This window comes from Macaca thibetana, chromosome 1, assembly GCF_024542745.1.
Source record: "Macaca thibetana thibetana isolate TM-01 chromosome 1, ASM2454274v1, whole genome shotgun sequence".
Classification (NCBI taxonomy): Eukaryota; Metazoa; Chordata; class Mammalia; order Primates; family Cercopithecidae; genus Macaca; species Macaca thibetana.
In genome coordinates, this window is record NC_065578.1 from 102,379,236 (window position 1) to 102,395,664 (window position 16,429).

At 30.6% G+C, this 16,429-nt stretch overlaps 1 protein-coding gene across 2 annotated transcripts in view; it reads right to left on the minus strand.

Annotated features, from left to right (window-relative positions):
* The window catches only part of COL11A1 (collagen type XI alpha 1 chain), a 219,223-nt gene that overhangs the window by 169,585 nt on the left and 33,209 nt on the right, over positions 1-16,429 (minus strand). For both annotated transcript variants that reach the window (XM_050778638.1, XM_050778648.1), the window contains exon 4: positions 15,514-15,676. In XM_050778638.1, the coding sequence (XP_050634595.1) occupies positions 15,514-15,676 (163 nt within the window). The remainder of the gene's footprint in view (positions 1-15,513; positions 15,677-16,429) is intronic.

Genomic DNA, 16,429 nt, shown 5'->3' on the forward strand with positions numbered 1-16,429 from the left:
TCCCATGCTAAAAGCTTTAATAAAAAAGTAGACAACAGGCAGGAACAGAATAACTAATGTAAGCAGAAAGATGATAACTGTAACAAATAATCAAAAATTTGTTGATTGAATAATTGAAATGAAGCATACATTTGATGGGCTCATTAGTAAATTAGACACTGCTAAGGAAAGAATCTGAGTTTGAGGAGCTGATGATCAAAACGTCCAAAACTAAAAGCAAAGAGAAAAAAAGCTGGGAAATACAAAACTAAACAGGATATCTAAAAGCTTTGTGACAACTACAAAATAAGTGATTACACACAATAGGAATACAAGGAGAAAGAGAAAAGAATAGAACCAGCGTTTGAAGCAATAGTGACTGAGAACTTCCCCCAAATTAATGTCAGACATCAACCCAAAAATCCAAGAGTATCATATTCAAATATCAGACCAAAAATCTAGGAATATCATATTCAAATATCAGAAAATCTAACATAAATTGAAAATCTTAAAATAATTCAGAGGGGGGAAATAAAGCAACTATCCTACACAAGTGAAGATAAGAATTACATCTGACTTCTCAGAAACCATGTAAGGAAGAGAGAATAAAGTGAAATATATTGTGTTGAGAGAAAAATACCACCAACCTATAATTCTGTACCTAAGAAATCATTATTCAAAAGTGAAGGAGAAATATAGACTTTCTCAGACAAACAAAAATTGAGGAATTTGTTGCCAGTAGGCCTGCCTTACAAGCAATGTTAAAAGAAGTTTTTCAGAAATAATAAAAATTATGTAAGTGAGAAACTTAAATTTACAAAAAGAAAATATTCAGAGAATGAATAAATGAAGGTAATTTTTTTTCTTATTAATTGATCTAAGGTATAACAGCTTTTTCAAAATAATAATAGCAATAATGGATTTCACTGTATATATGCTTATGTATAAGTAAAATGAATGATGGCAATGACAGAAAAGGCAGGAGAAAGGAATTGGAAATATTTTTATAAAGTACTTGCATTACTCATAAATCAATATAGTGTTATTTAAAAGTTGACTTGGAATAGGTGTAAATTCATATTTAAAAACCTAACCAGGTGAAGCAGGACGTGCCTTTAATCCCAGCATTTTGGGAGGCCAAGGCTGGTGGATTTATTGAACCCAGGAGTTTGAGACAAGCCTGGACAACATAGTGAGACCATATCTCCACAAAAAATAGAAAAGAATTATCCATGGTGGTACAAACCTGTAATCCCAGCTACCTGGAGGCTGATGTAGAAAGGATCACCTGAGCCCAGGAAATCAAAGTTGTAGTGTGCTGTGATCACAAAATACACTCCAGCTTGCATGACAGAGCAAAACCATGTCAAAAAAGTAAAAAAAGAAAGACAGAAAAAGAAAGAAAGAAAGGAAAGAAAGAAAGAAAGAAAGAAAGAAAGAAAGAAAGAAAGAAAGAAAGAAAGAAAGAAAGAAAGAGAGAAAGAAAGAGAGAGAGAGAGAAAGAGAGAAAGAAAGAAAGAAAGAGGAAGGAAGGAAGGAAGGAAGGAAGGAAGGAAGGAAGGAAGGAAGGAAGGAAGGAAGGAAGGAAGGAAGGAAAGAAAGAGAGAGAGAGAAAGAAAGAAAGAGAAAGAAAGAGAAAGAAAGGAAGGAAGAAAGAAAGGAAGAAAGAAAGATGCTAGGGCAAATAACAAAAGAAGATTTACAAAGAAGTATAATTGATATTTGAAGAAAAGAGAGAAACATAATCATATAAGATGCTCTACTTAAGCCACAGAATGTAGAAAAATTGTGGAAGATAAAAACAGAAACAAAGAACAAGGGCAATAAATAAAACATAGTAACATATATGGTGAATATTATTCTAACTATATATATAATTGCCTTTAATATGAATGATTTAAATACACTCATTAAAGACAGATTGTCAGAGTGGGACAAAAAAAAAGGCTCAATTACATGTTGTCTACAAGAGATGCACTTTAAATATAAAAACACATACAAAATAAAAGGAAAGATATAAAGAAAGGTATAACATTTTAAAACTAATAAAAAGAAAACAAGAGTAGCTAAATTAATTTCACACAGTGTAAACTTCAGAGCAGGGAAAAGTACTAGAGATAAAGTGAGGCATTACATGATAATATGGGTAAAAAGGTCAGTACAACAATAAGACGTGCAATCTTTAATGCATATGCACCTAACAAAATACATGAGGCAAAGTCTAATACATCTGGAAGGAAAAATAGATGAATCCACTATTACATTTAAATGGTAAACACCATTCTAACAGCAGTAAAAAAGATAGAGCAGGCAGAAATTAGTAAGGACAAAGTTGAACTAAAAAACACTATTAGTCAAAAAACATAATTTGCGTGTGTGTGTGTGTGTGTGTGTGTGTGTGTGTGTGTATACTCCTATAACCAACAACGGCAGATTACTCATCATTCTAAAGTTCACATGGACATTCTCCAAGATAGACTACATTCATGACCAAAAAGAAAACTCTTAAAAATTTGAAAGACTATACATCATCCAATATCTGCTCTCAAATTGTAACAGTAAGATAGCTGGGAAATTCCAAAATAATTGGAAATGTAAAAATACACTTCTAACTAATACATGGATTGAAGACAAAATCTCAGGAATAATTTAAAAATATTATAAACAAAATAAAAATCAAAATGTAACTTTTCTTTGAGGGAAACCTATAGCATTAAATGAAATATTAGAAAAGAGAAAAGGTCTAAAATCAACTATTTAAGCTTTTATTCTGAGAATCTAAACAGAAAAGAGCAAAATAAATGTGAAGTAAACAGAACAAAAGAAAAAAAATTAAATTACAGCAGAAATAATAAAACAGACAGCAGAAAGTCACCATAGAATTAGTATCCAAACCAAACCCTTGTTCTTTCAGAATATTAATAAAATTGATAAGCCTCTAGCTAAACCAACTAAGTAAAAAAGAGAGAAGTTACAAATTATTATTGTCAGGAAAAAAAAGGAGATATCACCACAGATCCCATGGACATTAAAAGGATGATAAAATAATAAAATAATATTATGAAAAACTGTGTGCCCACAAATTTGATAAATTAGATGAAATAAATGAATTCCTTGGTAGATCCAATCTGCAAAAACTCATAAATAAAGAATTAGAAAATCTGAAAAGGTCTATGTCCAATAAGAAGATTGAATAAAAAATTAATAAACTTTCTAAAGAAAACAAGATGGGTTCACTGGTGAAGCCTATCAAACATTTAAGGAAAAAGATATATCAATTCTCTGTAATCTTTTTCAGAATATAGAAGCAAAAGGAATATTACTAACTCATCTTATGAGGCCACATTATCCTAATATCAATACCAGGTGAAGTCATTAAAAGAAAATAATACTAGATACCAATATCTCTCATGGACATAAATGCAAAAATCCTTAACAAAATATTATCAAATTTAATCCCATGGTATACAAAATAAGTAAATGCCATAGTCAAGTGGAATTTATCCCAAGTATGCAAGGCTGTTTCAACATTTGAAAATAAATTAGTATCACCATCAACAAGCTAAAAAAATAAATAAATTATCATATCATAGATGCAGAAAGGCATTTGACAAAATACAGCATTCATTCATGATTTTAAAACACATTCTGAAAACTAGGAACAGAAGGAAATTTTCTCAAACTGATCAGAAACAAGGCAAGGATGTTCTCTGTTAATATTGCATTTCTATATCATACTGGGAGTCCTAGTTGATGCAATAAGACAAGAAAAGAAAATAAAATGTATTCAGATGGGGAAGAGAAAAATTAAACTTTTTCACAGATTACGTAATTGTCTATGTAAAAAATCCAAAATAATTGACAGAAAAGTTGGAAATAATAAATGATTGTTACAAGGTTGTGTATACAAGGTATATAAAACATCAATCATTTTCTTAAGAATAATTTGAAATTTAACACTCAACACCATTTACATGAGGACTCAAAAAAGAAATACATATGTATAAATCTAACAAAATCAATATAAGATCTATATGAAGAAAACTACAAAACTCTGATGAAGGATATCAAACAAATTGAAAAATAAAGATATTCTATGTTCATGGATAGAATGACTCAACACTGTCAAGATGTCAGTTCTCCTCAGCTTGATCTATAGATTCAATACACTCCCAATTAATATCCCAGAATGTTATTTCGTGGATCTTTCCAAACATATTCCAAATTTATAAGAAGAAAAGCATCCAGAATTGTCAATTAACTCAATATTAAAGGTAAAGAACAAAGAGGACTGACACTATCTGACTTTCAGACTATTATAATATTACAATAATGAATACAAGGTAGTATTGGTGGAAGAACTGATAAGCAGATCAATGGAATAAAGATCCTAGAAAAAGATCCATATAAATATACTAAACTGATCTTTGACAAAAGGAGCAAATGAAATACAATGGGGCAATGATAATCTTTTCAACTAATAGTGCTGGAACAACTGGACAGCCACATGCAAAAAAATATCTAAATACAAACCTTAAACTGTTCAGAAAAATTAGCTCATAATGATTCATAGACCTAAATGTAAAACACAAACCCATGAAACTCCTAGAACACAATACAGGAGAAAACCTAAATAATCTTGGGTATGGTGATGGCTCTTCAGACACAACACCAAAGATATATTCAATAAAATAATTTATTGATAATATGGGCTTTATTAAAATTTAAAACTTCTATTCTGAAAAGACAGTATCAAGAAAATCAGAAAAAAAGCCACATATCAAGAGAATGTGTTTGCAAAAGACATACCTCATAAAGGACTGTTTTCCAAAATATACAAAAAGTTCAATATTCAACAATAAAAAAAAACCCAACAATCTGAATTAAAAATGCACAAAAATGTTGAACACCTCAACAAGGAAGATACACAGATGGAAAGTAAGCCTATGAAAATATGTTCAACATCATATGTCATTAGAGAATTGCAAATTAAAACAACAATGAGAAACCACAATATACCAATAGGAAATAGTACTGTTTTGGGGCAAATTCAAAACAGTGATGACAAAAATTCCTGGAAAAGTTGTGAAGCAAAAGAAACTCTCATTCCTTGCTGGTGGGAATCCAAAAGGGTACAGCAAGACAGTTTGGCAATTTCTCATAAAACAAAGCATATTCGTACAACAATCACACTTCTTGGCATTTATCCAAATGATTTGAAAATTTATGCCCACATGAAAACCTGCACATAATTATCTAGTAGCTTTATTCATAGTTTCCAAAATTTAGAGGCAACCAAGATGTTTTTTAGTAGATAAATTGATAAATATGTGCCACATCCGGCTAGTGGAATGTTATTCAGCAGTAAAAATAAATGAATCTATCAGTCATGAAAATACATAGAAGAGGGCCAGGTGCGGTGGCTCACACCTGTAATCCCAGCACTTTGGAAGGCCGAAGCGGGCGGATCACGAGGTCAGGAGATCAAGACCATCCTGGCTAACATGGTGAAAACCCTTCTCTACTAAAAACACAGAAAAAATTAGCCGGGCGTGGTGGTGGGCGCCTGTAGTCCCAGCTACTCAGGAGGCTGAAGCAGGAAAATGGTGTGAACCAGGGAAGTGGAGATTGCAGTGAGCTAAGATCGTGCCACTGCACTCAGCCTGGGTGACAGAGAGAGAGAATACATAGAAGAACCTTAAATGCATATTACTTGGTGAAAGGAGCTAATCTGAAAAGGCTACATACTGTATGACTGCAACTACATACATCCTGGAAAAGCCAAAATTATAGAAGCAGTTAAAAAAAAATAGCAACTTCCAGGGGTTAATCAGGGAGAGAACCGTCAATAGGTAGAGAAAGGAAGATTAGGTAGAGAAAAGAAGATTTTTAGTGCAGTAAAATTATTCTTTTAGATATTAAAAAGGTGAGTACATGTCATTACATATTTGTCTACACTCTTAGAATGTGCAACACCAAGAGTGAACATGTAAACCATAGACTTTGGGTCATAATGATAAGCCAATGTAGTTTCATCTGTTGTAATCAATTCACACTCTGGTATGGGATATTGATAATAGGGAAGGGTGTAGGTTGGGGTGGGGCAAGGAGTATATGGGAACTCCCCGTACTTTCCGCTCAACTTCCCTGTGAACCTAAATATACTCTAAAATAAAGATAGTTTATTAACAACAACAGCAACAAAGGCAATAAACAGATGCCAACCCTGAGATCGGGTGGACTTGAAACTCTCAGGAAGAGTTTTTAAAACAGCTATTATAACTCTCCTCCAAGAAGCAAGTGATACCCTATTGAAAATAATGAAAACATAAGAGTACTTAGCAGCAAAGTAGAAACTTTAAAGAGTGAAGGCTTCCTAAATTTGTTGAAAAACATTCATTTACTGATGGAAGATGCTTAATAAACTCAAAACAGAATAAATTCAAACAATATTATGACAACATACTTCATAGTCAAACTACTGAAAAGCAAATAAAGGGAAAAAAGATCTTACTAGCAGCTAAAGTGGTACATCAAGCACATGATAACAACAATGTGAATGTGAACTGTGCATCAGAAACACTGGGGCCAGAGACAGTGGAACAACATTTTTACAGTGCTAAAATAGTAAAACCGTCAATCCAGAATTCTACTGTCAGTGAAAATATCCTTCTGTAATGAAGGCAAAAGAACAACATTCTCACATATAAGAAAACTCAAGAGATATATCAATAGCATATCTGCTGTACAAGAAATGTTAAAGAAAACTTTTTAGACTGATGGAAAAGTGTATCCTAGAAAAATATGGAGCTTCAGAAATAAAAGATAAACAGAAATAACAAATATTTACTTAGATATAAAATTATATTATTATCTTAAAAGCTTTAAAACATTTGATTCTTTAAAGCAAAAATCATAATATTTGGTGGTATGTTCAGTATATACAGGTCTAATAAGTATGACAACTATGCTATACAGATCAGTATGACAAGGAGATGGAAAGGTTTCTACATTACATACATACAATGATACAATATTAGCAAGAAATACATCATAAAATTTTGGTACAAATTTTATAATTCTTATAAAAATTCCTTCTTAAATAAAAAATATAGCAAAAATCCAATAGATAAAACAAAACGGAATACTGCAAAATATTCAAATAAACCCTCAGCACCAAAAAAAAAAAAAAAAAAAAAAAAAAAAAAAAGACTGGAGGTAGGAAAGCAAGAACAAAGAATCATAAAACAGAGTACAAAGAAAATACAAACAATAAGATGCAGACTTAAATCCAGCCATATCAATAACACATCAATGGCATAATGTAAATTACATGTTACTAGTTTCATGACACCAATTAAAAGGCAGAAATATATAGACGGGATAAAAAAAAAGATCCCCCAATAACCTGACTCTAACAGGCACACTTTATGTAGACACATAATTTGAAAATAAATGGACATAAAAAATACATAGCATTCAAATTGTAGGTTAACAAGAAAAGGAGTGGCCATTCTAATATCACATAAAGTAGACTTCAAGACAAAAATACTAGTGGAGATAAAGACAAATATTTCATAATAAAATGTGACAAGCAGAAAGATCCAACAATGATAAATGTGCATGTGCCTGAGAATATCGTATAAGCAGCAAAAAATGGCAAAATGAAAAGGAAGATACACAATTCTACAATTATGGTAGAAAATTTTAACACTCCTCAATGACTGATAGAACAAACAGACAAAAAAATAAGAAAAATAAGAAAAGATCTAACTGACATTTATAAAAGTCCGCATCGAAAAATTTCACAATGCTCTTCCTTTTTAAGGGCATTATTACATTAACTGAGACAGACTACATGTTAGACCATATATCAAATCTCAATATATCTAAATGGATTGAGATCACACCAAATCTATTCTCAGAAGACAACAGAATTAGACACCAATACCAAAAAACTAAGAGAAGGTCAAGTATCTAGACATTAAACATCACTATATAATTAGTGGGCTAGAAATAAAATAAAAAAAGAAATTGAAAATTATTTTAACTAAATTACCATAAAAACTGACACAGCTAAACCTGTGTTTAGAGAGGAATGTGTAATTTTAAATGCTTATACTGGGAAAAATAAATCTTGAAATAATAACCCTATATTTTGAGAGGCTAGATAATTTTTCGTTTTCAAATTTATGATAGAAAAAAATAATTATGAAATACAAATGAATCTGTTAAGAGTGATAATTAACAGAGCCTGAAACTGGTTTGTTGAGAATACCAACAAAATTTTCAAGTACCTGTTCAAATTATTGATCTGGGGGAAAATAAAAATTATTAATATCAGGAATAAAAAGTAGTTTTCCATAGAAAATTTAAAGACATTAAAATTTAAAACAATGAAATGCTACAAACAACTCTATATGAACAAATCCAACAACTTAGTTGAACTAGAAAAATTTATAGAAAAAATAAAACAACATAATCGATGCAACAAGAAACATAAAAACTAAATTAACCTGTATTGAGTAAAGAAATTGAATATGTTAAAACAATTTTAAAAAGAAAACAGGGCCTGAAATTTTCACTGCTTAATTCTATCCTGTATTCAAGAAGGAAATAACATCAGTAATATAAGAAAGTTTTCAGAAAATAGACGAGGAGAGATCACTGAGCAGATGAGTTTATGATGCCAGGATAACGCTATCAAAACCTAACAAAGACATTATCAATATAGATATTCATAGACTAGTATACCTCATTAATATAGACTAAAAATTCTTAAAGATATTTTAGAAAATGAAATTATATGTTATATTAATAGGATAATATACTACATGACTACAGAGGACTCTATATACATTTAAGGAATGAAAAGTTGTTTCTAAGTATTTGAAAAATCAATCAATGTAATTCAACTTACTAACAGGAAAAAAAACCCTACATGATCATTTCAATAGGTGTATAAAAAGCATTTTACAAAATTTGGTACATGTTTATGATAACAAATTATTTAGGAAACTAAGACTAATCGTAAATTTCAAACTGATAAATAGCATCCAATGAAAACTTTCAGCCAACATCATACTTAATGCTGAAAGACTGAATTATTTTCCACATAAGGTCAGAAAAAAAAGTAAGAATACCTGCTTACACAAGTTATATTCAATATATATAAATGCCATATTCAATATATATCCCATTGATTGCCATAAGATAAGAAAAACAAGTAAAAAGCATAAAAATAGAAAACTTGTGAAATGGTCCCTACTTTCAGATTATGTAATTTTTTACATAAAAAAAAACCCTGAACTAATAAATGAATTTAACAAGGCTATAGGACACAAGGTTAATATGAAAAATTGTGTTTTCTATATTAGCAAGAAAATATTCAAATATGACATTAAAAACAAATTCATTTACTGTAGCACTAAAAAGAAAAATACTTAGGAACAAATTAAATAAAAGATATCCAAGACATTTACCCTGAAATCTAGAAAACGTTGTAAAAAAATTAAACAAGATCAAAATAAATGGAGAGTTATACTACGTACAGGAAATAGAAAAACTCCGTGATTTTTCAAAATTTCAATTCTCTTCATTATGATCTGTAGCTTAAATGAAATCCCCATTAAAACTACAACTTTTTTGTAGAAATTAATAAGCTTATTCTAACATGTGTGTAGAAATGAAAATGAGCCAAAATTAACTACAGCAATGTTTTACAAAGAACAAAAAGTAGGAGTATTTATCCACATGACTTAAAAGCTTTCTGTAAAACTATAGTTATCAAGATATTTTGGTGTTAGTAAAAAAAAATAAAAGAATAAATAAAATAAGGTAGAGAGTTCAGTAATAGGTGCACTAATTGGTAGTCAATTAATTTCTGTTTTAAAGACCAAGACAATACAAATCATGAAAAGAAAGTCGTTTCAGAAAAATGTGTAGAATGAACTGGATATCATTATGTAGAAAACAGTGAATACTGACCTTTACTTTACATTATATGCAAATATTAACTCAAAATGGGACATGACCTATGTGCAAATCCTGAAACAACAACATTCTGACACTAAAAATAGAAGAAAATCTTTGTGATCTTAGAGTAAAAGTTTCTTAGAACACAAAGAGTGTAAAACATAACAAAACTGATAAATTGAACTTTATCAAAATTAAAAGCATTTACACTTTGAAAGACGCCATTAAGAAAATTAAAAAAAAAAAAAAAAAAGGCAAGTCACATACTGGAAAAAATATTTGCAAACATTTATCAGACAAAAAGTCTATATGCATGATATTTTGTAAAACTAAACTAACTCCTTAAACTAAAGACAAGCAGCTCAACTTTTTTAAATGGGTAAAACATCTGAAAACACACCTCACAAAACAGTATGCATAAATGGCCCACAAGCACCTGGCAAAATGCAAACATCATCAGTCAAGAGAGAAGTGCAAATTAAAACCACAATGTAACACTACAATGCATCTAGCTAGAATGCCTAAAATGAAGAAGACTGAACATATCAGAGGTTGGCAAGGATACATAACGACTGGAACTCTCATATACTGCTGAAGAAGGTATAAAATGGTTAATGCCACTTTGAAAAATAATTTGACAATTTTCTTTTTTTTTATGTTAAGCATGCACCTACCAAATAACCCATTCATTCCACGTCTAGGTATTCAACCAAACAAAGCAAAATGTATACATGAAAGTTCATAGTGGCTTTATAGAAGCCATAACCTGGAAGCAACACAAATGCCCACTAATAGGGTGAATATGAACACATTTTGGTTTAGCTATGTGTTAAAATCCTACTCAGCAAAATAATAATAATAATAATATTAATATTAAATACAAAAAATATTGTTAAATCTTAAGATCATTATACTGAGTAAGAACTGAATTGTATGTTATATAAATAAGACAACATACTACATCACCAGTAGGGTCTATAGACCTCTAAGGATTGAAAAGTTGTTTTTAAATATTTGAAAAATCAATCAACATAATTCAACATACTGTTAATAACAGGGAAAAGAAAAATGAGTTAAAATGAGTTAAGTTAAAATGAATGCATCCATTATAACTCCATTTGTAAAAGTACCAGAAATGCTACAGTGATAAAAAGCTAATTAATGATTGTCTGGGGTTAGTATAGAAGAAGGAATGAATTATAAAAGGTGATGAGGAATCTATTGGGTGAGATGGCAATGTTTATTTTATTGATTATGATGATGGTTTCACAGTTGTATACATCAGTCACAACTGATCAAATGGTATACTTTTAATATTTGCAGTTTACTGTGATTCAATTATAACTCAATAAATTTAGAAAAAAATCACAAAAAAACCATGAACTAAATGCATCTAGACTGGGAAAAGTGGATAAATGGAAAGGCTATCTCCATCTTATAACATTGTTCTACAGGAGAACTATGTCTAAAATTCAACTTTTAAGTGTGTATCTTGGATAATATATGCATTAAAAAGACATATGGACACCATAAAGCAATAATCAAACTCTTAATGGCTTTTGAGGTGGCTTTACTTTTGGCCATCTCAAAAGCTATCTCAAAAGAGTTTGATAATCTTACTTTTTTCAGGCCTTGTAGAATTATCAAATAGCATAGCTTTTATAAATTATTATTCATTGGTTTCTCCATAGAAAATTATATTCAAAATATTTTCTGAGTAGTTTGAAAAAATGCAAAATGTTCATCACAAAGCTTTTCTACTCAAATGGCCGTCATATGTCATATTTTACTCATTGCTTCAATGAAATAAATAATCTCCCTGAAGATGGCTATTTGTTAAAAAATATAAAAGGCCTGCAATAATCTGTTTTGATTATTTAAAAAAAAAGAAAATAGAAATAACAGTGTTTTTAAAACTTGAACAATGGCTATAACTTGCTATTTAGTAAAGAAATTTTCCTGTTTTAAAGACTCCAAAAATAATTGTATTGATAATAAATACAAGCAATACAATTCTTCTAATTTAGTTTTCCTCACATCTTTGAATCTTATCAAGCAGGAAAAAAAATCAAGGCTGTTGATTAGTGTTGGTAGGAATTTTTTTTTTTTTTTTTTTTGCTTGCATGGAAATACTCATTAAGTCAGACCACGTTCCACTTATTAAGGTCTGCACTCAGGTGTTACCTCTGTCTAGAGGGGACAAATGTATCTAATCTCTACAAGGTACTTTGTAAAACTGCAGTGGCTCAGAAAAGAAGTACTGCATTTAGAACACAGACAGACGGACCCATGAGGACTTTCAGAAGACAGACAGAGGGACCCACAAGGACTTTTGACTGATAGATGGGTCACTGTTAGTCGCCCATATCAAAAGTATTTGAAATATCACAGTTGTAAAATCATAAGAAAAAGAAGTTATAATAATGTTTGTAAAAGTACACATTAATGGATAATTAAGTTAACAACATACAACCACATTTATATTACATATGTGTGTATGTCTAAAAATCTATATGTATTTATATTTATACTAGTATCTTAAAGACTGTACATACATCGGCTCATTTTTTCTATAAGTCCTATGAGGAAGATTCTGTTATATCTCCCATATGAAACTGATATAGAGTAATTATACAGAAAAGGTTGAATATTAAGCTATATGCTGGGATTCAAAATCAGATTTTTGTCATCCCCAAATCAATTCATGTACTCACTCTGCTATGCTGAAATTATAAAATCTGAATTATGAGTCTATATGCTCATCTTGTGATGAGCATATGATGAGCATAATATGTAAACTATAATTGTTCAAACTTTAAAATCATCTTCAGCTTTGCTTTTATCTGTATAAAGTTGAATTCTAAAAAGTCATTAGATTGGAACTCACATATGACCATGTTTAGTATTTTTTACCATAGTAGTACCATTCTATTAATGTAGGGTAGTGTATACATGAAATTACATACACTAAACAAATCTGCAATTAAATCTGACTTATACTATACATATATATATATATTTTTTTTTTTTATTTATTTATTTATTTTTTTTGAGATGGAGTCTCGCTCTGTCGCCCAGGCTGGAGTGCAGTGGCGCCATCTCGGCTCACTGCAAGCTCCGCCTCCCGCGTTTACGCCATTCTCCTGCCTCAGACTCCCGAGTAGCCGGGACTACAGGCGCCCGCCACCACGCCCGGCTGGTTCTTTTTCGTATTTTTAGTAGAGACGGGGTTTCACCTTGTTAGCAAGGATGGTCTCGATCTCCTGACCTCGTGATCCGCCCGTCTCGGCCTCCCAAAGTGCTGGGATTACAGGCTTGAATACTATGTCTGAAAAAGTGACATTTCTAGTTTTCAGACTAATAAATCACTGGTATTATATTATCTTCATCATCACAACTATTTATAAAACACTAATATAATGTATAGACAGTACAATTTCTCTCTCCTGTCATTTTTAGTTTAAATTCTATGTGTTTACTTGCAAAGAGTCATAAGTATATAGGTACTATAATATAAACCAAAAATAAAAGGAAATACATACTTGAATAAGTTTTTACGAAAAGATATATTAACATCAGGTAGAATGAACTAATTTTACAAAAGAGTGAGAATTTTAAATTCGGACTAAACATCTATATACTTGAATTACTTATTTTCTTCATGTTCTATTTTCAAGTGGAAAGAGACCAAATTGTTATTGAAATTTCATATATACATACAATAATATAATTTAGAAAGTAAGACCTGAATCTTATATCTGATGGCTATTTGAGTATATGAATTAGATAAATACTAAATTTCATCCAATTCAAATACTCCTACTCTAAAGCAGTCTCAATATTTTTAGTAAGTAAAAATAGTTTCCCTCTATAACTGGTCAAAGATTGTAAAAGATAAACCTGAGAGAATAAGTTCTGTATCCATTAACATTTTATAAACTAACTGCACTTAATAGTAAGTAAATGTTCTATTTAAAACTTCATAGGGTTTCATGAAACTCTAGTATGCAAAGCAGCTTAATAAACTTATTTTTCACTACTCATTGTCATATTCGCTAAAGGTTTCATTAAAGAATCCTTTCAACATTACTTTTCTTAATGTTTTAATAGTTTCTCCAACTAAAGAGCTGGAGTTACTCCAGGATTCAGAACATGGCTATAATATTACAAAGCTAAGAATCAATTTTTTAAAAAAGAAAGAAATTCCATTGATATTGTTCTTCTCTGTCTTATACATTTATATTCCTGGAAAATAAGGTGTAGGTTACAAAAATAAATTATAATTTATTCATAATTCACATGAAACATATTTATGAATAGTTTTATTTTCAAAAGAAGGTTTTTCAAGACTAGAAATTATATTAATATTTATTTATTGAAAGACTAAATAATTGTTTATCATCATGTGCATGTAATCAATGTTAGATATTGGGAGATCTGAGAATATATTTCCATTATATACCACTCAAATCAGTTTATCATTTACATAATCCAGCATGATATGGTAGTTTAAAATATTTTATATAGAGTTAAAGGCTTAGGTACACACTAGTGGATAAAAGTCAGAAATAATAGTATCTCAAATAACATGGAACTTTCACAAATGTTAATTGTAATAAAAATTTTAAATAAAACTACACTGTAGGTTATATATATAAGTACAGGAGCGAAATAGTCTAGCTGACGCTCTGAATGAACATTGTTCTGTTTATGAAAATACATACTGTCTGTATGTTTGTGTGTATATATGTGTGTGTGTGTACACATGTGTATATGTATATTCACACATCATAAAATATAGCAAATCTCTAGTAATTTGTAATATGTTACACAGCTTTACTTTGTTACACCTTGACAAAGAAATGACTCAAATTGTTTACAAACAACCACCAAAATAATAAATAATGTCTGGAGAGTGCATCTTTTAATTATGTCAGAATTCAGATCATTTATTCTTTTAAAAAATGACTAAATGAAAATTAAAGCATAAATTGCCATATCCAATGATTGGAGAACTAAAAGAATGTGATTATCATAATTAGTGAAATATAATTAGATAGAAATATCTTACCATGATCTTTACATTATGTTTTAAAGTGATTTATAAACTTAAAATTTATATTTTGCAATATGATCTCTATTTTACCTTAAAAAACATTCACAAAGAACAGAGGAAGGCAAAACATATGGCTTGTATATACATCTCTCTAAATTAACCTCCCATAGAATGAAATGAAGAAAGTGTTCTTTTCTGCAAAGAAAATAATACAAAGTACTAAGAGTTAAGCTGTTTGTCCTTTCCAGGAGAATAGCATGTCTGTGTTCAAATCAACCAATCCCTGTAAATGTTTCCCAGGCGTTACAGTCACCATTGTCTGGTCATTCTCTTACTGAAGAATAGAAAACATCACCACTATACTCACACAGGAAGAAACTAGGTCACCCTTTAGAGTTTCAACTTTGCTTTACAACATATTGCTATAAAGCAGTATTTTTACTGTTGTTAACCCAGTTCATTAGATTTGTCAATATTCAGCTTAGAGTTTGATTTATTTTTACCTCAAAAACTTCTTCATCCAAAATCCTTGTTCCAAAAACCGTGATTCCATTGGTATCAACAATTGCTCTCTCACTTCTATCAAGTGGTTTCGTGGTTTTCTTCTTACAATCAACAATCATTGTCACAGTTTTCTTCTCCACGCTGATTGCTACCCGATGCCACCTAAAATAGACAAGTAATTCTTTTGTAAGCTTCAAAAAAACAGTGGTTGCCAAAGCAGTATTCACATTAAAATACTGTGCATTTTAAATTATAAAAATGAACTGAAATCAGACAAAAAATGTAGACTCATTTATTAAGCAGCCGGTTAACAGGTGACTACTTACTCTTTACCTAACAGTGCTAGGTACTCAAAGGGACACAAGCAGCATAAAATGCACAGTAGAATTAGTTGTCTGTGCTGATAAGGAAGTGCCCATCCTTTGCTTCACTTTGTGTTGTAGTAACAAAAGCTTAATCTCACTGTGTCCTGATGAAGGTATTTGATAGAGATTAGGGTGGGATATGGGGTAAGTAATAGTTTCCAAGTACGTAAATGCTTTCTTCCAAAGTGGAATTCCATTTAAAAAAAAATCTGCTCTAATGATCCCCTGAGATTGACTGTAAAAGGGTATGTCTACTAATTGAATGAGTGCTCCATCTAGAGCAAGTCAACGTCCTAATTGTAAAACACAATGTGCTTCTCTGTCTTTATTCACATTTATTTCAAGTGCTTTCATTATTTTTCCACTTTAATTTCAAGACAGTTATAGATCACTACTGTAGGCAGGATCCAAGACTGAGACACAATATCTTTCCTTCTTTCCAGGGTTGGCAGGAAGTGGAAAACTGAAAGAAAACATAGTCAACACATGTGTGGAATGAGAGTCTCAATTCACTCTGCAGCTACTGCTCCAACTAATTCAGAGCAGTGAT